Source organism: Syngnathus acus, chromosome 1, assembly GCF_901709675.1.
Source record: "Syngnathus acus chromosome 1, fSynAcu1.2, whole genome shotgun sequence".
Classification (NCBI taxonomy): domain Eukaryota; kingdom Metazoa; phylum Chordata; class Actinopteri; order Syngnathiformes; family Syngnathidae; genus Syngnathus; species Syngnathus acus.
In genome coordinates this window covers 17,476,161-17,500,265 of record NC_051087.1, presented here as the reverse complement: position 1 = coordinate 17,500,265, position 24,105 = coordinate 17,476,161, and the positions used below count along the sequence as shown (strand labels likewise).

Sequence of the window (24,105 nt, the reverse complement as noted above, 5' to 3'; positions counted from 1 at the left end):
GTTATCAATGTAAATATTGAACTTCATATTGGAATTGAACAATTAATTCTCGAGTGAATGCATTAGGAAATTTCCCCCAAAATTATGAACCTTGTGAAACAATTTTTTTTTAATGTAGCATTTTTTAACAAGAGGGTTTTTGTTACTTCATTTGGCACAAGGTAAAATCTACATTGGTTAAGTTTTCAAGCCAATCAGATGTGGCATCATGCAAAAATAAACAAAAAATAAAAATGGTAGCAACTTGAACAGACAGGTACAGTATCTGAATGATTTCACTCTATTCAGTTTTTTAATATGTCAAGTTATGAAATGCCATTACAAAACAAATCGACGAGGTAATTATAAATATCTGGATATGAGAGTTCAGGCAGGTCGGCTGTTGCAAAATGCTCGGGCGATTTTAGCATGCTTCTCGGTAAAAGGTACGAATCCGTTGTGCCAACAAGGTTCAACTTCTCTCTGTAACGTTTCTTGGATTCTTCATCCAAATGCCCAACTTCGTTGGATAGCAAATCAGCCATAATTCGGATGAAATCGGTGAAAATGTAGCGCAGAAATCAAACAATCTATACAAACACGTAGGAACGAGCTGACGAGTTGACCGCCAAGATGGCAGCATAACACAAAATCACGTGATAAAACCACGTGACTGCAAAGCCTCTATAACCTGGAACAGCATTTTGGAGAGGTGAACGGACAGCAGAGGGCGTGGCTCATCTGTCAAATCTGACAGGTGAGCCACGCCTTCATCCATCAGCTGATAAAGACGCGTCACAATCACATCAGTGACACTCTGATGAAGGCGGAAGAACCCGCCGAAACATGTCAGGTAAATGAACCTAAAACAAATTGTTTGATATAGAAGAACCAGTGAAGTAAAGGTAAAAATACAACTTGCTGTATGATGATGAAATAACAGTAGCAAATCATTGTCAAGCCCTTTTTGGGGACTGCTGGCCCGAAATGGCCATCATCTGCCATAATGCAGTGCAGCTTTTGCATTGCTTTGCATTGCTTTGCATTGCTTTGCATTGTGGGATGTGGTGACTATTTTAGGCGAACAAACAATGGTACCTGAACCATAGAGCCAGTAATGCAGCCACGCCAAAACTGTTTGTAACACGAAAATAGTATGTAACCCGAGCAAAATTTTCTTCTTTAAGAAGAAGTAAGATGGCGGGGTGTGCACACGCAGCGGCCTCTCTCTGTCCCGAACGGTGTTTTGTTTTGTCGTTTAATGTGGGTTTGTCCGCCAGTTTTGTGTGTTCGTCTCGTCGTACCGGGTTGTGCTGCAAGTGCGGCGGGCTGGTTCTGCTCGACATCGGCGAAAGCGAGTTTTGTGGCGATCTGGACTTTGAAGCGGGGACGTTTAAGGCGCCGGACTCGCCTGCTATTCCTCCCCCGGTTGGGCGTCCGGGCCTGGCTGGCGGCCAACCCAGCTCACCCGGCCGTGCCTTCCATTCTTCTGGCGAACGTTCGATCGCTGGACATCAACATGCCTGCTGAGTTCTGCGGACCGGACAGTGCGTAGCTGCTGTGCATCTGGAGCGGATGGCGTGCTATCGGGCGGACCGGGCCATTGTACGAGGGGGAACATCGCGAGGAGGTGGACTGTGCGTCTACGTCCGTGACGAATGGTGCCGGGACTCTGTTGTGGGATGCCAGCACTGCTCGCCACTGGCGAAGTTTGTGATCTCCAGGCTGTTGGGGTCCTGAACTCTCTCCCCGTTGTTTTACTTGTGTGTTAATCGTGTGCTGTGTCTCGTCACCGTGGGATAGGGGGAACGGTATTTCGGTTTCTTTGTGTGTCTTAGCATGAAGGAATTGACAATAAAGCTGACTCTGACTCTGACTCTGAATTGTTCATAAAGCGAATTTTCAGCCGAGGCTCCACTGTAATTTCTTTGTTAAAATTTAATGCCAATGATTTGTATTTTTGAACAAACAGATTAACTTTTACCATGCAAACATTTTGTCTATATGCATATACATTCTTAAATGATATTCCATAAAACCTTCATTGTTTTGAAGTTAAAGCTGGCTGCGATAAAGCCTGGTGTTTTGAGAATCCAGTGAGTCCGATACCTGTAATAAACAAGAGATACAGTAAATATGCATGGTTGCAAAATCACATAAACATATCCATCCATCCATCCATCCATCCATCCATCCATCCGTCCGTCCATCCATCCATCCATCCATCCATCCATCCATCCATCCATCCATCCATCCATCCATCCATCCATCCATCCATCCAACCATTCATCCATCCATCCATCCAACCAACCAACCAACCAACCAACCAACCAACCAACCAACCAACCATCCATACACCTCCTCCACAGTCACTCACAAGTCAAAGAGCGTGGCCAGACACAGTAGTAGAACAGGTGGGTGCTTTATTCTCTCTTCCAGCCATATCACCTCACATCAAAAAGACTTACTCAATCCACCTGATGTTCTCATCTGTGATTTGCTTCTCTTTTATTACAATGTAAACAGACTTCGATGTGAGTGGAGCACTTAAGGTGATGGACGGTAAACGGACCGCTTCAGCTGCACAACAAGATGCCTGACCTAAATTAACATGACAAAGAACCCCTTCGGCTGCCTAAAAACACACCTTTCTATAAAAACAAGACTTTCTATACAACGTGCTTTCGGGGTTAACACAATTCCCAAATTCTGGACCCCAAAGTCCGCGTAAAATCGAGATTTGGAGATTTATATATTAGTGGCGTCAGTTTAACGCATTAATGTGATTAACCCAACTCCCTTTCAATGCCATTGAACGCTATTAAGGCTCATTTTGGCCTAATAACATTTTTATTCTTTTCTCGTACTGTTGCTGCAGAAAAACTACTACAGCTCACTGGATCTTGCGAGACTGCAAAGAAATATCAAGCACACCGCACTGCTGACACTAGTCTGGGCTTTTTAAGCAGAGATTTCATCCGTTTTTAGAAAGAAAAGCGTCATGGTGAGTGGTCTCTTCATTCTTTCTTGGGAAATCAGAAACACGGTTGATATGGTGAATCAAGACCATTATATTGCTACTAAGTTCAAAACATTTTTAAAATGGTTTGTTGCTCTTTAGGCTGAGTCCTTGTTTACATTTAATATGCATGTTATATTATTTAATAGTGCCCAAATTTTGAAATCTTAGAAAGCACCTTTGAGGGGCTGTTAGTGTAACTTTTTATAAATTGAATCCAATTCAATAACAAAATGTGTAAGAAAATCAATCCTCTTCTTCATGTTAAAGGTATCAAAATTTGCTAAAATAATGGCACATAAAAAATCAAGGGATTTTTCTTTTCAATTAATAAAACGTGCAACTGAGTTAAGAATAAAAAATGCAATTAATCACGATTAACTTGTCATGTGCCCGCGCCACCTGTCATCCAGTCAATCACAGCCATGCCCTGTCAATCAAGTAAATCACCTGCACCTGTCATGCCTTGTTAAAAGCTCCATTTAAACCCTGTTATCCCAGCCAGCCCTTATCAGTTTGTCCCATGACGCTACCTGTTTGCTCACCGTGTATGTCCCGTCTGACTACCGTTGCCGACCTTGTCCATTTATTGACACGTCCCGTTCTGCCTGCTGCTCGTTCTGACCGATCACCTGTTTACGACCTCGTTCTGCCTGTCGCCCGTCCTGACCGATCGCCCGTTTACGAGCTTGCTCTGCCTGCCGCCCACCCCGACCAATTTTCCGTTTATGACCACGTCCTGATCGCCGCCCGGCCTGTCACCGACCACAATTATTTGCTGCTCTGCTGCTCTCGCCGACAGATTGGTTCCAGTTATCCGCCAGCCTGGCTCACCGTGGAGAAGAGCCGCCCTCGCCCACCAGCTGCATCCCGACAACAGTCGCATCCCGACAACAGTTGCACCGACCCAACCCGACCTCCAGCACTCCACCTCCCCTTTCCCTACGAACAATAAAGTCTGCATCTTGCCACAATTGGCTGTTCTGTCCTGTATCTCACAGTACAGACTGACCACAGAAATGCAGCCAGCGCATGATCAGACGGCATTGTCCCAACTAGAGGAAGCCGAAGGCGCAGTTACTAGCCTGACGGCAGACGTCCGGAGCTTGGTGGAAGCCGGTCAACTGCAACAGCAACAACAGCAGCTCCAGCAACAGCAGGAGATGGCAGGGCCTCCGAGCGCTATTCTCCGCTAGTAGCACCAACTCGGCTGAAACTTCTCCCTCCACGTCGGAGAACCGTGGAGCGGCTGAACTCCGCCGGCTCATAGATGTTCCCGAACTGAAGATCGGCAACCCCGAACAGTTCGACGGGGACCCCAGGCAAGTCCGCGCATTCATATCCAATTTTCGGCTCCATTTTGACCAGCAGCCGCAAACCTTCACGATGGAACAGGCCAGGGTGGGCTACGCCTTGACGCACCTGACAGGTGAGGCCCGGCTTTGGGGTATGGCCGAATTTTGCTGACGAGCTCCTCTGCTTGTTTGACCTGGGTTCTGCCGCTGAGGATGCGTTCTGGGAATTGTTGGCACTCCGCCAAGGCAACCGGTCGATGGCTGAATTTGCATTCGAATTCCAGACGGTGGCCGGGCGAAGCGGGTGCAATCCTGCTTTTTTCATGGGCACGTTTCTCAACGGGCTCGCCGAGTATGTTAAAGACCAGATGATCTCCTACGATCACCCCCGGACCCTCGAGGACATCATGGAATTGACAGCTCGCATGTTTCGGCGAATTCGGACTGAAGATCCGAACGGGATAGAAAGTCGCTTCTGCCTCCCCGCCTCGTCCGCTGACTCGGTCACGTCATGTCATGTCATGTCATGCCATCATGTCATGTCAAGTTTATGTCATGTCAAGTTTATTTATATAGCCCTAAATCACAGGCAAGTCTCAAAGGGCTTTTACCAGCTCAGTGGCCTAGTGGTAGAGTGTCCGCCCTGAGACTGGTAGGTTGTGGGTTCAAACCCCGGCCGGGTCATACCAAAGACTATAAAAATGGGACCCATTGCCTCCCTGCTTGGCACTCAGCATTAAGGGTTGGAATTGGGGGGTTAGATCACCAACTGATTCCCGAGCGCAGCACCGCTGCTGCTCACTGCTCCCCTCTCCCCCAGGGGATGGATTAAAATCACACGGGGATGGGTTAAATGCAGAGGACAAATTTCACCACACCCAGGTGTGTGTGTGACGATCATTGGGACTTTAACTTTAACTTTAACTTTAGATATACACAAATGTGACAATTATTCTCAAACATCCCCTGATCTTAAACTCCCAGGAGGGCAAGGAAAAACTCAAAAAAACCCTACTGGGGGAAAAATGAGAAACCTTGAGAAGGGACCACAGATGGGAGGATCCCCCTTCCAGGATGACCAGGCTGCAATGGATGCAGAGATGGCACATAGAATACATAATATAAAGCAATCCAAAGAAAAAGTGGATGTCCAATTCAAAGTGAAGAGCTGCAGGAGGTGCCCTCGATTGTCCTGGCAGTGTCTTCGAGGGGGGTAATCCGCTGCAGTTCCCTCATCCTGATTGGTCCGCGAGAAATCCAGACAGCCGCTGTCAGTTTGGTTGTCACCTAACCACCTCCCCAGCCGTGGAGGGGGGTGGGCGAAAACACAAACTCCAGCCGAATCGGCCACTACAGGTTAATTAAAGGCCATATCATAAAAATGTCATAGAATGTGTCTTTAAACGTGTCTTAAATGTTTCTAGTGAGGGAGCAGTTCTAATATCCATTGGTAGGGCATTCCAAAGCTCTGGAACCCGAATAGAAAATGCTCTCGACCCTGCAGACATCTTTTTGGCCCTCGGGGTCACTAAAAGACAAGCGTTTTGCAAGCGGAGGTTACAGAACGGAACATAAGGAACAACTAGGTCGACAAGATACGAAGGCGCTAAGCCATACAATGATTTATAGGTTAATAGAAGAACCTTGAAGTCACATCTTGAATGGACCGGGAGCCAATGTAAGTTGGCTAATATTGGGGTAATGTGATCAAATTTTCTTGTCCGTGAGAGCAGCCTAGCAGCAGCATTTTGTACTACCTGTAGACGTTTGATACTGGACTTACGAAGACCAGAGAATAACGCGTTACAGTAGTCCAGGCGCGACGTAATAAACGCATGTATAATAGTTTCCGCATCACCGGTTGAAAGAATCTTAGCAATATTACAGAGGTGAAAAAACGCAATAATAATAATAATAATAGATCGGTTTTATATAGCGCTTTTCTAAACACTCAAAGCCACTTTACATAGAAAATTCACACGCACACACACGAAGAGTTAGGGGTTATATGCAGAGTTGAAGAGGTGGGTCTTGAGATGGTGTTTGACGGAGTGCAGGGAATCATCATTACGGATGGTCAGGGGGAGAGAGTTCCAGAGAGTGGGGGCAGCAATGGCAAAGGCTCTATCTCCAATAGTCCGGTATTTGGTCGTCAAGGTAATGGGGGTGAGCAAGTTGGCGTCAGCAGAGCGGAGTCGGCGAGTGGGGGTATAGCGGTGCAGGAGATCAGATAGGTGGGGGGGGGGCAAGGTTGTTTAGGGCCTTATATGTGGTGACAAGGATCTTGACATGTATGCGTTGTTTTATGGGGAGCCAGTGAAGATGACGGAGGACAGGGGTGATGTGCTGTCTGCTGGGTGAGCGGGTGAGCAGTCGGGCAGCAGAGTTTTGAACATATTGCAGTTTGTGAAGGACAGTTGAGGGGAGACCGTACAGCAGGGGTCACCAACTCCGGTCCTCAAGGGTGCCAATCCAGCCTGTTTTAGGTGCAGCCCTACAACAACACACCTGATTCAAATAATCAGGATCGCTATCAGCCTTAATAGAGCTTGCTGATGAGCTCTTCGGACATCGAGCTTTTGACTGTTAACTGCAGACCCTTCTACCTGCCCAGGGAGTTTACTGTTGTTAGCATCACGGCTGTGTATGTGCCTCCTAGCGCTAATACTAAAGAGGCCATGAGCGTTCTCTATCGGACAATCGGTGAGCTGCAATCCACGCACACAGAGGGTGTTTTCATCATTGCTGGGGACTTCAACCAGGCTAACATGAAGACTATTCTCCCTCATTTTTACCAACACGTGGATTTTCCAACTCGGGGAGAGAACACTCTGGACTTGGTTTACACCAATATAAAAGATGCATTCAGAGCAGCCCCCCGCCCCCACCTCGGCTCTTCAGACCACCTATCTGTTATGCTAATCCCTGCGTACAGGCCCCTGCTGATCAGAGCAAAACCCACAGTGAAGCAGGTGAGGGTGTGGTCTGAGGGGGCCATGGAGGCACTCCAGGACTGCTTTGAGTGCTCTGACTGGGACATGTTCAAATCAGCAGCAACATATGACAATCAGATCGACATTGATGAGTACGCCATGACTGTGTCAGCCTACATCAACAAATGCACCGAGGACGTCAGCACCACTAAGAACATCATCACCCGAGCCAACCAACGACCCTGGATGACTGAGGAGGTACGTCATACGCTACGAGCACGGAACTCAGCCTTCAAGTCTGGCGACAAGGAGGCACTGAGGACAGCGAGAGCCACCTTGAACCGTGCCATCAGGTTAGCGAAGCGAAGCCACAGTCGAAAAATTCAGGATTTTTTCCACGACGCCAATAACACCAGGAGTATGTGGCAAGGCATACGGGCGATCACTGACTACAACCTACCCTCCCCCCCGGTGGGTGAGGTTGATGCTGACTTCCTAAATGGTCTACATAACTTCTTTGGGCGGTTTGAGGCACTAAACAGCACTCCTGCAGTTAAATCTGTTCCCCATCAGGAAGAGGAGGCACTCTGCCTTGACTCAGCCGACGTGTTGAAGACTCTGAGAAGAGTCAACCCACGTAAGGCCCCAGGCCCCGACAACATACCTGGGCGGGTGTTAGGGTTTGCAGAATATCTTCATCGTATGATTATGTTGGAATGTAACCTGTAATAATTTACCTAGCTTGTCCTGTCTTACCAAAGTAGTAGACCAAAGTGCTAAGATATTTTCACCTGATTGACTAGCTGCAGAGGAAGCAATCAAAGTTGCTTTGTTTCCACAAAGTCGTAAAAGGCCCCCTGCTATGCTTTGATCAGCAGGGGAGCGTCTTCACCCCTTCCTGGGTTCTCACACCCCCACTTTCAACCCCACTGTGTTTCTTCTCAATAAATATGCACCTGATGAGGCCTGACTTCAGACTTCATTCGACCATCGCTGTAAGCACAGCGACGAGTGAACTCTCCGCCTGCAGGTGTTTGAAACGACTAACTTGTCTCCAGTGTGGTTCTTGCAAAATAAGTTAGAGTGAGCACTACCCTAACATTTTGGTGCCGAAACCCGGGACCCTCATACCCGCCATCTGGCTGACGGAGGACGACGCGCTGTACACCGTCGACGGGCCAGCGTCCATTAGGAGGACCTGGTAAAGAAAGACCTGGGAAGGAAATCCTTCGCTGGGCCAGCGTCTTAGGTCTGCCTTCGTCTGACAGAGGTGGATTGACGGGACCCGGCAGTGCAACGAACCAGGGGACAAGTAAGTTAACGCCCTAAAGTTGTGTGATTGTGTTGTTGTGAAACGCGTAAAAAGGTAGAGGTGCACGGAATATAGCTTGGGTTCGAGTCCGAGGGGAAGTAACAGACTAAGAAAAGCAGAGCTTCTTTTTCGTTCATCGAAGAAGTGCGTAGATTCTTCTTTGTCTGTTCTTCCAAGCTGAGGGATCTGGCTTGGGTTAGAGTCCCAGTGGAAGGAACGTGCTAAGAAACACGGAGCTTCTTTTTTGTTCATCAAAGAAGGGTGTAGATATTTCTTTGTACGTTTCTCCGGCCAAAGAACAGCTTGGGTTCAAGTCCCAGTGGAAGGAACGGGCTAAGAAAGAACAGAGTTTCTTTTTCCTAATTGAAGAAGGGCGTAGATTCTTTTTTCTGTCCGTTCCTCCAAGCTGTTTGGGGGGGTTTTACACCCATCCTGGATAGGCCTAAAATTAAAAAGCGCTGGAGTTTGTGTGGTTGAGAGTGCGACTGGTAGGATAAATTGACCGCAAAGAGAATTTGGTGGAAGGTCAATTTAAACCTGCATTGAGGATCCTCAAAGAAAATAAAAATAAAAAAAATTGTATAAACCTAAAATACCTAATTAAGATGGGAAACAAAACCGGTAAATCCCTAGCTCTTGAAGGAGATGAGAAGTACATGGCATGTAAATTTCTTAATTGTATGCAATACATGCCAAAGTGGAAGAAAAAGTATGGAGTAGAAGGGACGTTGAAAGTTGAAGTGTGGAAGATGGTGGTTGATGTTTTGGAGGAGAGTGTAGATAGAACGACAAAGGGACTGAAAAAGAAAAGAAAAGAGAGAGAGTTGAATTGTGCTAGAATGTGGTTGAAAGCTTCACAAGAGAAAAGAGAACAAATTCAGGAGACAAAACCTGGAAAGATAAAAAGTGATGAGACCGCCATTCAATTAAGATTTGAAAAAGAATTCTGGGTGCACAGTGGCACCCCATTCGATGATGCGGCTGAGAGTGCTTATCAGCAACGTCTTAAAAACGCGCTCATCACTGTTTCCCCCCCCGACTTCGGCAACTGGGTGAGGAAACATTTGGTGGAAGTAGATATTGCAAGTGTGACAACAACTATGCAATGGGCCAAAAGTTCTGATGTATTTCATCTAGGCGATGATGATGATGTTGACCTAGATGAAGATACAACAGTCTTCTTTCATGGGTCCCAGCAGGCCAGAGGAAGAGGCCAACAAGGTCGCAGGCCGCAATATAAGTCAAAACCCCCATCAGATTCTGACAACTGTTGGAACTGTGGGAGACGGGGACACTTCGCAAGAGAGTGTCGTCAGGCAAAACGACACCTATCAAAGGGTGGAGGAAGGGGCAGAGGAAAAGCCAAATTGTCAGCGTGACTAGATTCCTCCCCTGTGATCTCTTGTGCTCCTACAGAGGAAGAAATAACAGATGTCCATATGAAAGCAAGACATGTCATTGTCAGATTATTAGAACGTTTTTAGATTGTTAGAGCTCCTGTCCATGCAAGGAGTATGACAATGCTGTTGTATGCCCAATGACAAATGACCAGAGATCAAATTGTGTATGTACACTAAAGTTAAAATTTGCAAAACAAGCGGTAAATGAATGCAACTGGCTTCTAGAAGATAAATAAAACTTAGAATGTGCTGTCCTCGTGTGCGTGGGAGGGACCAGCTCATGATCGACCACAGGAAATGGCCAGCCTGTGACGAATCATTGGTGCTGGGATCTACCTTACGCGCGCGAGAGCTGTGCATGCGTGTTAAAATTATGAAAATTGGCTGACCTTTTAGTGTACAGAAATTTGCTAGACTGTGGTCTATCCAATTTGCACCGTAGAACAGAAACGCTTTTGAAAGATAAAAAAGAGAGGAAAAGAGAGAAATCTGTTTGCGAGCAGAAACTGATCCACACTAGTGCATGTTAAGTAAGAAACGACAGAACATGCTTTCAGGAATTGGAAGAATCAAAATTGTGAACGTAAGACGTTCACATTTAATAGAAATAATTGACTGGTTGTGTTATAAGATTATACAAACTTCTATATGCGAGCTGATTCTGAGAGATTGGGTTCTTCAAATTTAAAAACAAAGAAAGACTTCTGATTGATTTGCCAGCAGTTTTTTTGTGTGTTGAGTTTTTTTTTGGATTGGTGGATTGTTCTATCAGGAACCTTGAGATGAAAACGGTATGTGAATGTTGTGTGGTGAGCTTGGATGAATTGGGACCGACGTGATAGAAAGTCTCCTTCTTGGAGACTGTGTGTGAGATGCAAATGAGCATTGATGACTGATTGCCTGAATGAAGGGAATATACAGGTTGAATGGTTGACGTTGTTGGACACTACTATCGAAAATTAGTAGAGCGACTTTGAAGAAAGAGTGATTTTGAGTACGTTAAATGCTAAGGAAGAAATAAATACATAAAGGAAATAAAAAGGTTGCTTTTGGATTGCTAATTAACTAGATAAAATAACTGGAGAACCAGTAACACATGCAGAAGATGTGTGAACTGGGAAACTGAGAAGCGTTTTGGAAGGAAAATCAAATTAAATGATGATAGAGTCATATGTGGTAAAGAACACATCCTCCCAGACAGTTTGTCAAGGTGTGAGACATGGGCGTCGCCAAGCCTCAGAAGGAGGGAATGTTGTATAGAGAGTGGGAGATAAAAAAAAAAAATAAAAAATAAAAATTATATATATACAACACTTTACTGCATATAGATTCTCTAATACATACGGCGTTGTACCATTGAGTTAGTTTTTTTTTCTCAAACTTTTGCTGTAAACAATTGGAAGATGATTGAAAAGTGACTGAAGAAGCCATGAGGAAGTGGTGTAGCTGTTTGGAAGGGCACGCGCTTATGCGTTTCCCTGGCTAATCAACATTATTTAACTGAGAAGGGGATGGGCAAAGGAACCATCTGCTACAGGACTTAAGGTCCGTTCCTCCAGTAACCAAGATCAGAGAATCTCCTATAAAACAGGAGGCAATAAATGGGATAGCCTCTGTCATAAATGGTCTTTGGTCAGGAGGAGTCATTCGGAAGTGCTCAAACACTTCTCGCAGACACTCTTATTTGCCCAATTCAAAAGGGCAATAAAATTGAAGAACAGTCCCTGGCAGATTACATGATCAGAACGCTCAGACTGACAGAGGTGTCAAATGCAAATTTACTGCCGCCTGATCTTTCATCCTCACAGGTCGACAACCCCATCAAGCCAGGAGACTGGGTCTACATCAAAGTCATCAAAAGAAAGAACTGGGCCAGCCCACGGTGGGAGGGACCATTCCAAGTCCTGCTGACTACCCCCACCGCAGTAAAGATAGCTGAACGGCCAAGCTGGATTCACCTCAGCCACTGCAAGTTGCAGAGAGTGCTGGACCCCTAATTCGGAGTGGTGGGGAAGACTAACTTCAAAGGAGTCCTATCGTTTAGGGTGGGACGTCTCAATGTTGGTGAAGAAAACAACGATCCCCACTCCGCTAGGCGAGGGGATGTCCCGGTGTCTCTGCCATCCTAGTAGCAACGGGGCTCCATATGCCAGATGGATCCTCTGCTGCGTTGTGGCTGGAGCGTGCTATGGTCTATGGACTCAACTGAACAGACCAAGTGACAATGTTGACCGTGGAAAACGATGGTCACACGATGAGAACTTTGAGGACTGGTCATGGGACCCGAGAAACCCATACGAAACCAACACGTGGTACCGCTACGTCAAATTCACTGTGAGATCGCACACACAGGAGGGCTGCTATGTGTGTTCCAAACTCCCTCCGTCCTCCACACAAGTTCACTTGGAGGCCAGAGCAATGAATGTCACTGAAGCGAAATGCATGGCATCCATGGGAGGAGTTGGATATCAACACCGTGCTGTCACAGTCAGTGATGCCGACCCGTCCCGCCCTGGACTTGCGGAAGGTACCTGTGATCAGCTTTTCTGGACAAATCTCAATGTGACTGTTAAAGGACGGACACTGCCGCAGGTGGCCTTCACAGACCGGCCACCTGGAGTGAACTATACGTGTTACATCCAAGGAAGTGAGACCCACAAATGCATTGACAGAGACTGCTCTCCAGGAGGGAACTGGATGGGAGCTTTGGACATCGCCACTGAGTGTCAAGATAAGAGAGCCATTTCAGGTGGTGAGGGCTCTCCGACCAACATGGCTGCACCATCAAACGGAACATACTTCATACAGAACGGCTGGTGGCTTTGTGGTCACAAGGTTTATCTGATGCTGCCCGCCAACTGGACAGGAGTGTGTGCACCAGTGTGGGTGACAGACCACACCTACAGGATTCAACATCGTCAGCTGACGACAGCACACAACTCTTCTGGACGTCGCCGCAGGGCGATTACAACCTTTGACCCCCATGACCCTGTCTGGGGTGCAAATGTTCCGGACGACCATAAAATATGGCCTGTCGGAAACAAAGTTGTTCATGCGCTTTTTCCTTGGATCGGAGTTGGAAAACAATCTCTCTTCATCGAGACACTGAACTATCGTTTTCAATCCTTTGTGAACCTCTCACTGCAAGTCGATGATGGACAAAATAGAGAGATCCAGGCTATTAGACTAATGGTCTTGCAAAACAGGATGGTTCTGGACTTGTTGACGGCAGCACAAGGTGGTGTGTGCCACATCATTGGGACTTCCTGTTGCACATACATTCCAGGAGATAACGACACGCACATCAAGGAAGCCATGAACTCACTGAGGAATTTGCAGCAGGCCATGTCGGAGGATAACATCCCACATCAATGGGATTTCTTTTCATGGCTATTCTCTGGCGCGTGGTGGCAGTTGCTGTTGAGACTTGTGACGCCTGTGCTTGCTGTGCTGGTATTGTTGTGCTTGTTTACGACCTGTGTTATCCCGTGTTTGAAGTCTGCTGTGACAAGGTTTGTGTCTTCTACCGTGGCACAAGTGCATATACAACTTCTCAGAGATGACGGATGTGATGACTATGATGTGCTGCGAGACGTGGGTTGCGTAGATGCTGTTTAGCTCAGCATTCTTTTACAGAAACTTGATGATTTGACCATCGAAAATGCCTGGCAAGTGATGGGTACAATGACGTACTGTTTCTGTGTTTTTCTTTTTCTTTTTTTATTGGTAACATTCTGGTCGCCTAAGGCAGAGGGGCCGTGTAACTCTTTTCCTGCATTTTAATCTGGCCGCAGGTTTTTCAGTTGCACACAAAATTTGGACTGGAGCATTGAGGGAAATGCCTCGTCTTCACTGGAAATTATTGCTGTCATTGTATTTTCTTTCTTATGTTTGATTGATCGGGTTTGACATACTCATATGATAAAACAGGGGGGATATGTTAGGGTTTGCAGAATATCTTCATCGTATGATTATGTTGGAATGTAACCTGTAATAATTTACCTAGCTTGTCCTGTCTTACCAAAGTAGTAGACCAAAGTGCTAAGATATTTTCACCTGATTGACTAGCTGCAGAGGAAGCAATCAAAGTTGCTTTGTTTCCACAAAGTCGTAAAAGGCCCCCTGCTATGCTTTGATCAGCAGGGGAGCGTCTTCACCCCTTCCTGGGTTCTCACACCCCCACTTTCAACCCCACTGTGTTTCTTCTCAATAAATATGCACCTGATGAGGCCTGACTTCAGACTTCATTCGACCATCGCTGTAAGCACAGCGACGAGTGAACTCTCCGCCTGCAGGTGTTTGAAACGACTAACTTGTCTCCAGTGTGGTTCTTGCAAAATAAGTTAGAGTGAGCACTACCCTAACAGCGGGTGTTCAAGGAATGTGCAGGTCAGCTGGCTGGTGTCATCACAGACATTTTTAACATCTCGCTGGGCCAAGCCACAGTGCCAGTATGCTTCAAGGCTGACTCCATCATTCCGGTGCCGAAGAAACCTCAAATCACCTCATTGAACGACTACAGACCTGTGGCACTGACTCCCATCATGATGAAGTGCTTCGAAAGGCTGCTCAAAGAACACATCGTCTCCAGACTCCCCCCAACATTCGACCCGTGCCAGTTTGCCTACCGGCAGAATCGCTCTACTGAGGATGCCATCTCCTCCGTTCTTCACCTGAGCCTGGCTCACCTGGAGGAGAGGAACACCCACGTGCGGTTGCTGTTCTTGGACTTCAGCTCAGCGTTTAACACCATCATTCCACAGCATCTGGTGGGAAAACTAGAACACCTGGGCTTCAGCACCCCCCTTCGAAACTGGCTGCTAGACTTCCTCACCAACAGACCTCAGTCAGTCCGGGTCGGACAGAACACCTCAGATGTCATCACCCTCAGCACAGGCTCCCCTCAGGGCTGCGTCCTGAGCCCCCTGCTGTTCACCCTGATGACACACGACTGCGTCCCCAGGTTCACCACCAATCACATCGTGAAGTTTGCAGACGACACAACGGTGGTGGGCCTCATCAGTGACAACAACGACCTGGACTACAGAGAGGAGGTGGAGCAGTTGGTGGGCTGGTGCAGAGACAATAGCCTGATCCTGAATGTGGAGAAGACGAAGGAGATCATCGTCGACTTCAGGAAGAACCAGCCTCAGCACGCTCCATTGATCATCAACAGCTCAGCTGTGGAGGTGGTCAGCAGCACTAAATTCCTGGGGGTCCACATCACAGACGACCTCACCTGGACTGTGAACACCACGACACTGGTCAAGAGGGCACAGAAGCGCTTGTACTTCCTGCGGAGGGTGAGGAGAGCCCACCTGCTCCCACCCATCATGAGGACGTTCTACCGAAGCACCATAGAGAGCATTCTGACAAGCTGTCTCTCGGTGTGGTGTGGAGGTTGCAGCGCCTCCGATTGGAAGAACGTGAGGAGAGTGGTGAGGACAGCAGAGAGGATCATCGGGGCTCCTCTTCCCTCCATTCAGGACTTGTCATCCCAGCGCTGCGTGTCCCGAGCCCGTAATATTATCAGTGACCCATCACACCCCCACCATGGACTGTTCTCCCTGCTGCCCTCTGGGAAGAGGTTTCGCAGCATCCGCTGCAGGTCCACCAGGTTCTGCAATAGTTTTTTCCCTGCTCTCGTCAGACTGTTGAACATTCAAACTTAGCATTCCTCTGCACACTTTGTAAATACTGTTTTGTTCCCTGCACTGTTTACATACTTGATCACTGCTGCACTTTATACTTATCTTATTTCATATTTTTATATAGAATGTCACTTTTTATTCAGCCGCAATATCACTACATTGTTGGAAGCCGTATGCAACGTAATTTCGTTTTGTGTGCACCCAGTGTTTACAAAATGACAATAAAGTTTGTCTAAGTCTAAGTCTAAGTCTAATAATAAGACCGATGAAGTGTTTGAATCCATCGCTATGAGGAGATCATTAGTCACTTTAGCAAGTGCTGTCTCTGTGAATGATTAGCTCTAAAACAGTGGTTCCCAAAGTGGGCGGTACCGCACCCCTGGGGGCGGTGGAAAGATCTGGGGGGGTGGTGAGGAAGAAAGGGGCGGTAGGGGGGCGGTAGAGGGGCGGCAGTCGATTTGTACACAACACGCCGCTCTGGCCCAGTCAGATCCGACAGCATAGACTACAAAAGCAAAAGCTCAGGTTTGTAATTTCAAGCTTGTAATGTTCAGAATTTTATCTTATAATAAAAACCGCATTCTGGCGGTCAACATCATCTTGAGTTCAAGTCAACATGAAATTGGGGACTCGCCAGAACGCGCCGTGTTGTGTTGTGTTGAGCTGGTTAGGGCAGTGGTCCCCAACCACCGGGCCGCGGACCGGTACCGGTCCGTGGGTCACTTGGTACCGGGCCGCCAAGCCGCACAGAATTTTTTTTTTTATCGACGATCAATTAATTCAGGTCAAGACACTCGTCCCGGTCACGTGACATGTTTCCCCAGTCGAGCCCGCAAAGCTAATATGTGGCGACAGGCTAACTAACCAGGCAGTGAAGCATTCAAAACTGCTTCAACACATGGAGACCAAGCATCCTGCAATAAAAGACAAACCTTAAATCACTTCGGGTGTCATTGTCTCCGATTACGTCTAGATGGGACCGGCTCGTTTCTGAGAAACAAACTCAGGGCTCCCACTAATTCAACATAATGGTAATGATATTATAAATGTATTATTTATTTATTTATATAAATGTATTATTTATTTATATAAATGCCGGTCCTTGGGGGGGGGGGGGGGGGCGCTAGGAATTCACTGGAGAGCCAAAGGGGGCGCCAGCCTGCAAAAGTTTGGGAACCACTGCTCTAAAACCAGACTGAAAAGATTCAAATCGAGTATTGGCGACCATGTTATCAATAAGCTGCAGCACTACTACTTTTTCAAGAAGTTTAGCAATGAATGGGAGATTTGAAACCGGCCTATAATTACTGAGACAGTCCGGGTCGAGATTTGGTCACTTAAGTAGCGGTTTAATGATAGTGTCACGCGCAGGCGCCACCCGACCACGCCCCCCTTGTCGTCGAAATCACCGTCACCTGGCACGGGCTCATTGAGAGCGCTACATCAGCACAGCCAGCGCAATCACTCCCTGTCAGCTTGTCTTGTGATGTCCATGTGTGCACTGGTCCAAGTAAGCTTGACTCCGATTCGATTATTGACCGGTTTGTCTTGTCCAGCCTGCCCCGCAGTCAGCCGCTATCCTCCCCAGAGCACTCCTGTCTGCGATCCGCTCCCGCCAGTGAGAAGCCCCGCCGATCACTCTGGTTCCTGGTCCGCCATCCAGCCCTCCACCGATCCCCTTCCCCTTGACACTGCACTTGGCTGTACTGTTTGTCCGTTACAGTTAGTGATTTTAAAGGCTGTTGGCAGTGCCAACAGAGGAGACAGACAGATTAATTATATTTAAGACGGACGGTCCTAAAATTTGAAATAATTCTTTAAATATTTTGGCTGGTTGTTTGTTTAGCCACACTAACCAATTGTGTAAGCCTTTCAAGGGACACACTTTTAAAATTTGAGAGGGTTATTGCACGATTGTCTCGACTGAGCGATTGGAATGGTCATTCTGATCTCATCCCTAATGGATTCAATCTTTCGAGTGAAATATTTCATGGACTTGTCGGCTGAGTGGAAGGAGCTATCGGAGGTCGGCTGGCGTAGTGTTAGCTCTGCCGCTGTATCAAATAAGTATTTAGGATTGTTTTTTCTGAGATTAATAATTTGGGAGAAATAATTAGTTTTGCTAACAAACAAGACAAGCACAGACTGCAACGGACAATCAGGACTGCAGAGATAATTGGAATCAACCTCCCATCTATCCAAGACTTGTACCTGTCCAGGACCAGGAAACGTGCAAGGAACATCTCTACACACCCTTCTCACCCAGGTTGCAGTCTGTTTGAACTACTCCCCTCCGGATGGCGTTATAGAGCTCGGTACGCCAAAACCAGCAGACACAGAGACAGCTTCTTCCCCCAGGCTGTTGCTCTGATGAACTCACACCACTCTTAGAGTCTCAGAGTCATTACTGTGCAATAACATCCTGCTCTCCACACCTTTTTTGAATTTGTCTACACTGTTTGTACTATGTGTCCTCTCTGCATCCATTGCAGCCTGGTCATCCTGGATAAGGGACCTTCCCATCTGTGGTCTCTTCTCAAGGTTTCTCATTTCCCCTAGCTGGAGTTTTGAGTTTTTCCTTGCCCTTTTGGGAGTTTAAGATCAGGGGATGTTTGAGAATATTTGCCATTTTTCACATGTCCTGAGTGTTGTTAGTCACCTAAATGTTGAACAGAGGGTGTGATTTACCGAAGTCAAATTCCTTGTTTGGCACGCTCAAACATGGCGAATAAAAAACTCTTGAATCTTGAATAAGCGCATCTTTGTATTTCAGGAGGCTGTCACGCCATGTCTGATGGAAAACCTCAAGTTTGGTTAAACGCCATTTGCGCTCGTGCTTTCTACATAATAGCTTAAGCGTACATGTTTCATCTGTGAACCATGGCGAGTTTTCAGACGTAGTGGCGCTACAGAGTCGATGGCATTTAACAAAGTCGCATTGAATTCATTTGTAAGATTATGAATAGAGCCGATATATGCGGCAAATATGTCAGTTGCCGACGGCAGTAACTCAGATAGCGCAGTCACAGTTACGAAGTTAATATTACGCTCTTGTCTTTGACAGAGAACTAGAATTTCAAATTTTATTAAGTGCTGATCAGACATTACAGTGGTGTATGGCATTACTGTTATATTTGAGGTTGCCAGTCCTCACGATAATACCAGATCTAAGGTATTTCCATTCTTATGCGTTGCTGCCTGTATGGCTTTAGTAAAACCAAACGTATCAATTAAATTTTGAAACGCCAAAGTAAGTGGCTCTGACGGTAAGTTTATGTGGATATTGAAATCCCCCATGAATATTATATTATCTGCATTTGTCACTAGATCAGCCACGAATTCTGAAAATTCATCCAGGAAACCAGCGTAAGCCCCGGGTGGACGGTAAATAACAGCAAGATAAAACGACGGTAGAGCTGTTGATCGGACAATGAGAACTTCAAATGTTTTAAATACATTAATCGAACGAGGCCTAAATCCAAGATCAGAATTAGAGATAAGGGCGACACCTTTTTACGTGGACGCGCCACATGCGAGCTCACAAAATTTGGAGGCGAGGCCTCATTAAGCGGCAGCAGTTCATTAGGTTTTAACCAGGTCTCGCAAAGACCAAAAATGTTTCAATTATGTTCTGTGATGAGGTCATTAACAAGTACTGCTTTCGTGTGAAGTGATTTAATATTCATAAAACAGAGTTTGAGTCTAATCGGTAGATCAGGGTTTGTATCTATCGGAGGATTTTTAAACAAAATACAAGTAAGATCGTTGTCTAGGCCCAACATTGCCTCTAAATGGGGCTAGCTAACGAGGCAATGAAGCCTTCAAAACTGCTTCGGCACATGTAGACCAAGCATCCTGCATTAAAAGACAAACCTTAACCACTTTGGGTGTCATTGTCTTCGATTACGCCTAGATGGGTTCGTTTCTGAGAAACAAGCTCAGTGCTCCCACTGATTCAACGTAATGGTGATTTTTATTTTTATGTCGTTTATACTTGTTTTTATGCCAGTTGTCTCATTTTATTTCATCGTAGTCATATATTTATTATAAATGTATTATTTATTTATATAAAGGCCGGTCCGCGAAAATATTCTTGACACGTAACCGGTCCGTGGCGCAAAAAAAGGTTGGGGACCACTGCTCTAGTCTACACAAGGAGCTATGTGCATGCTGGGAATCTAGCCTAGTGCTAGTTAACTTTAACTCAACAGACTCCATCCCATCCATGAGGACGATGAGGCACCGCACGTCACTGCCATCAGAAAAGGTAATGCCACATGGTTTTCCATCTGGATCTGGCGGTGTGAGGGGTCTGGTGAATACGATTTGGCTTAGGTCAGCATACTCTTCGAGGAGCTTTATGGCATCTTCTCTGAGTTCTTTGGACAAGGCGGCATCTCGTGTCTTCTCTGCTGTACATTATTTTTGCTTCTTGGAAAGCTCTTCGGACCAGGATGGCTCCTTTCTGCTTTGCTGGAGTCACGAAGCCAAGTGGATCATAAAGACCAGAGACTTGGCTTAACAGCTCTCTTCTGGTGAGTGGGTCTGGGGTTTGTCCTCTTTCGTCTTCTCTCAGTAAGTTTTGGCCGAGGCAAGATGGCGGCGCACGCAGTTGCAGCGGCTCAGTGCTCTCCCGATCTACGCATTGTTTGTTTTTTGTTAGTGTTTGTACCCACTGTATGTCGATCATACACCACCTACAACCGACAGGAGCTCCTCAGGATAGGTGTTTGCTGCGAGTTGAGTGTCGCAGCGGAGTTTCACCGCTCGAAAAACATACCGGAGGATATCATCAGGCGCCCCGGCTCCCCTTGGATCACCATCCCCGCTGGGAGGAAGAGAAGGCAGCGCAGAGAGAGGAGGCAAAAACGAGGCTGCAGGGCCGGCGCGCTAACCAGGCTACGGAAGCAGCCGTTCAAACCACCGCTCCCTAGCCTGTTTCTTACCAACGCCAGGTCTCTTGCTAACAAAATGGATGAACTAAGGCTACAGATGTCTGCGAACCAGACCGTGAAGGACTGCTGCATGGTACTGATCACCGAAACCTGGCTTCATCCACTCATACCGGACTCTGCTATCGAGCTAGCAGGATACACCACACAGCGTCATGACAGGACTGAGAACTCCGGTAAGAGCAAGAGGGGGGGGGCTCTGTATGTACGTCAATAACAACTGGTGTACTAATATGGTGACTGTAGACAGTCACTGCTGCCCGGACCTGGAGTACGTGACTATTAAATGCAGGCCCTTTTACCTCCCTCGTGAATTTACCGTAGTCATGACGACTGTTGTTTACATACCTCCGGAGGCTAATGCTAAGCTACCTATTGGACTATTACATGGCAGTATTAGCAGCCAGCTGAGCAGATATCCTGACGCAGTCCACATCATGGCAGGGGACTTTAATCATGTAGATTTGAAAGCAGCACTCCCTAGTTAAATGTGCCACTAGAGGAGTAAACACTCTGGACAAGGTCTACTCCAACATCAAGCTAGGCTACAGGGCAAAACAGCTACCTCACCTGGGCCAGTCTGACCATATGTCACTGCTATTAATCCCGGCATATACCACCATCAGGAAATCAGCTCCTATCATCACTAAAACTGTTAAAACCTGGCCTGATGACGCCTCTCAGCAGTTGCAGGACTGCTTCGACAGGACTAACTGGGACATCTTCGAACACCGGGACTTGAACGTGTTCACAGACAGTGTTCTGTGTTATATCAAGCACTGCACAGACACTGTCACAGTGGACAAACCCATACGGATATGCCCCAACCAGAAGCCCTGGATGACCCGGGAGGTCCTTCGGCTGCTGGAGGAGAGGGACACCGCCCTGTCCCTCAGGTCTGAGGACGGGGCTCTCTACAGCACAGCCAGAGCCAACCTGAGGAGAGACATCAGAGAGGCCCAGCTTGCCTACAAGAAGAGGATTGAGGATCACCTGGACAGCAACAACAGCAAGCAGGTGTGGCAGGGAGTCCAGCATCTCACCAACTACAGAACCACCATCGGAGCTGCTGAAGGGGACGCCTCACTGGCAGAGGTCCTAAATACCTTCTTTGCCCGGTTCGAGTCCGAGCCACCTGAAGCGGCCACATCACATCCCACAGACCGCAGCAGCTTCACCCTCACAGTGAAGGAGCACGAGGTGAGGCGCACGCTGCGGACCATCAACTCGAGGAAGGCTGCGGGTCCTGACGGCGTCACTGGGCGTGTCCTGAAGGACTGCGCAGATCAGCTGGCTGGAGTCTTCACAAAGATTTTCAACCAGTCCCTTACCGAGTCCACCGTCCCATCCTGTTTAAAATCCTCCACTATAGTCCCCCTGCCCAAGAAACGCCACATCACCAGCCTCAATGACTACCGGCCAGTCGCACTCACCCCGGTGGTCATGAAGTGCTTTGAAAAGCTGGTACGGGGTCACATCACAGCACTCCTGTTCAGAGGTTTTGACCCCCACCAGTTTGCCTACAGGGCAAATAGATCCACAGAGGACGCAGTAGCTACAGCCCTCCACTCTGCACTGTCCCACCTAGCCGGGGAGCTATGTGCGGATGCTCTTCCTGGACTTTAGCTCTGCTTTTAACACCATCCTCCCCCACAGACTGGTGGACATACTGGAGGGCCTGGGACTTCCACATAATACTTGCAGGTGGATTAAGAGCTTCCTGACGGGTCGCAGCCAGAGGGTGAAAGTGGGCCGTCATACATCCACACCTCTCAGTCTTGGTACCGGCTCCCCACAGGGCTGCGTACTGAGCCCACTGCTTTACACGCTCTACACACATGCATGCACCCCCGCCCACCGCAGTAACACCATCGTGAAATTTGCGGATGACACAACCATGGTGGGGCTCATCTCAAAGGGGGATGAGTCTGCCTACAGGGACGAAGTGGTCCAGCTATCGGAGTGGTGCGGAGAGAACAATCTGCTCCTAAACACGGCTAAAACCCAAGAACTGGTCATTGATTTTAGGAGGAAAAATAAAACGGACATTCCACCACTTATCATCGACGGGGTCTGTGTGAAGAGGGTGTCCTCCTTCCGCTACCTGGGAGTCCACATCGAGGAGGACTTCACCTGGGGCGTGAACACCTCTGAGCTGCTTAAAAAGGCCCAGCAGAGACTCTACTTTTTAAGGGTGTTGAGGAGGCAGGAGACTGCTGGTGTCCTTCTATCGCTGCTCCATAGAAAGCACTTTAACGTACTGTATATGTGTTTGGTACTCCAGCTGCACTGCTGCTCAGAGGACAAAGCTCCAAGGGGTCATCAACACAGCACAGAAGATCATTGGCTGCCCTCTCCCTACACTGGAAGACCTACACAGAACCCGCTGTCTCAAAAAAAACTGAAGGACACTTCCCACCCTGGCCACTCCCTTTTCGAACTGTTGCCATCAGGCAGACGCTACAGATTAATTAGGTCGAGGACTAGCAGATTCGCCAACAGTTTTTACCCTACAGCGGTAGTCACATTGAATGCAGCTAAACGTAAATGATTATGTCTGTGTAAGTTCTTCTGTGGGTTTTTAGCTTGTTTTTTTATCTTTTTATTCTATTTATTCTATTTCTTTTTTATCGCATGCGCGGATCGGTTGGCACTTTTTAAATTTCGCTGTACATGTGACAATGACAAATAAAGATCTATTCTATTCTATTCTGGGTCTGGGGTTTGTCCTCTTTCGTCTTCTCTCAGTAAGTTTTGGCCGAGGCATTATTTCCTCCTTTTCTTGGAGAAGTTAACTGAAACCATGACATGTCGCTTGTCATCTTCGATGGTATAACCAAGGCCGAGGGCTTTGTTGTCCTCTTCAGTAAGATGGATTGGCAGAATCATGGTCTTTGACTCCATCTTCTCACCTCCCGGCCCTTTCCTCCGAACTTTGATCAGAGTAGACCCAGGGCTTCACGAAGAATCCCCCTGCTTTAAGGATCTGCTCGATGTTGGAAATGAGGAGTTTCAGGTGGTCGAGGTCGTTGTGAGAAGTTAAATTGTTGTCGACATATGCGTCTTCCTCCAGCACACGCTTCTCCTCTTTGAAATGGCTGAATGGAGGCAGGTTGGCGGTCTCTCGCATGGCGACTTGGGCTATGCAACCTGCAGGTTTGTCTCCAATGTTGACTCTTGTTATGGCGAAATCTTCTATTTCAGATCCCTCAGTATCACGCCACAGGAACCTGTGCAGGTGGACCTCTCTTTCTTCCAGCCAGACAGAGTTGTACATTCTGCGGATGTCACCAGGAGCAACAAAGACTCCATTTCGGAACATGATCAGGACAGCTCTGATTGGATTCAGGACGTCAGGACCTTTGATCAGCATATCGTTTAAACTCAGACCTCTGTACTTCTGGCTGCTGTTCCAAACTAACCTCATTGGGGTGGAGACTGAATGGAGATTTGGTGCAATCAGGTGACTTATGTACCACACCGGCCCAGTCTAGTTCTGCAGAACTCCTTTGGACAGCTTCACTGCAGCCTTGCGATTAACCATCTCATGTACTTGTGAGCTAT

General features: G+C 47.3%; 1 protein-coding gene across 1 annotated transcript in view; it reads right to left on the bottom strand.

The window, feature by feature from the left end:
• Nucleotides 1–1,868: 1,868 nt before the first annotated feature.
• Nucleotides 1,869–24,105, bottom strand: part of LOC119122448 (P2X purinoceptor 3-like) — a 103,785-nt gene continuing 81,548 nt past the window's right edge. Inside the window, exon 12 of the mRNA XM_037250772.1 lies at nt 1,869–2,088. Within this exon, the coding sequence (XP_037106667.1) occupies nt 2,035–2,088 (54 nt within the window). The 3' untranslated portion in view covers nt 1,869–2,034. The remainder of the gene's footprint in view (nt 2,089–24,105) is intronic.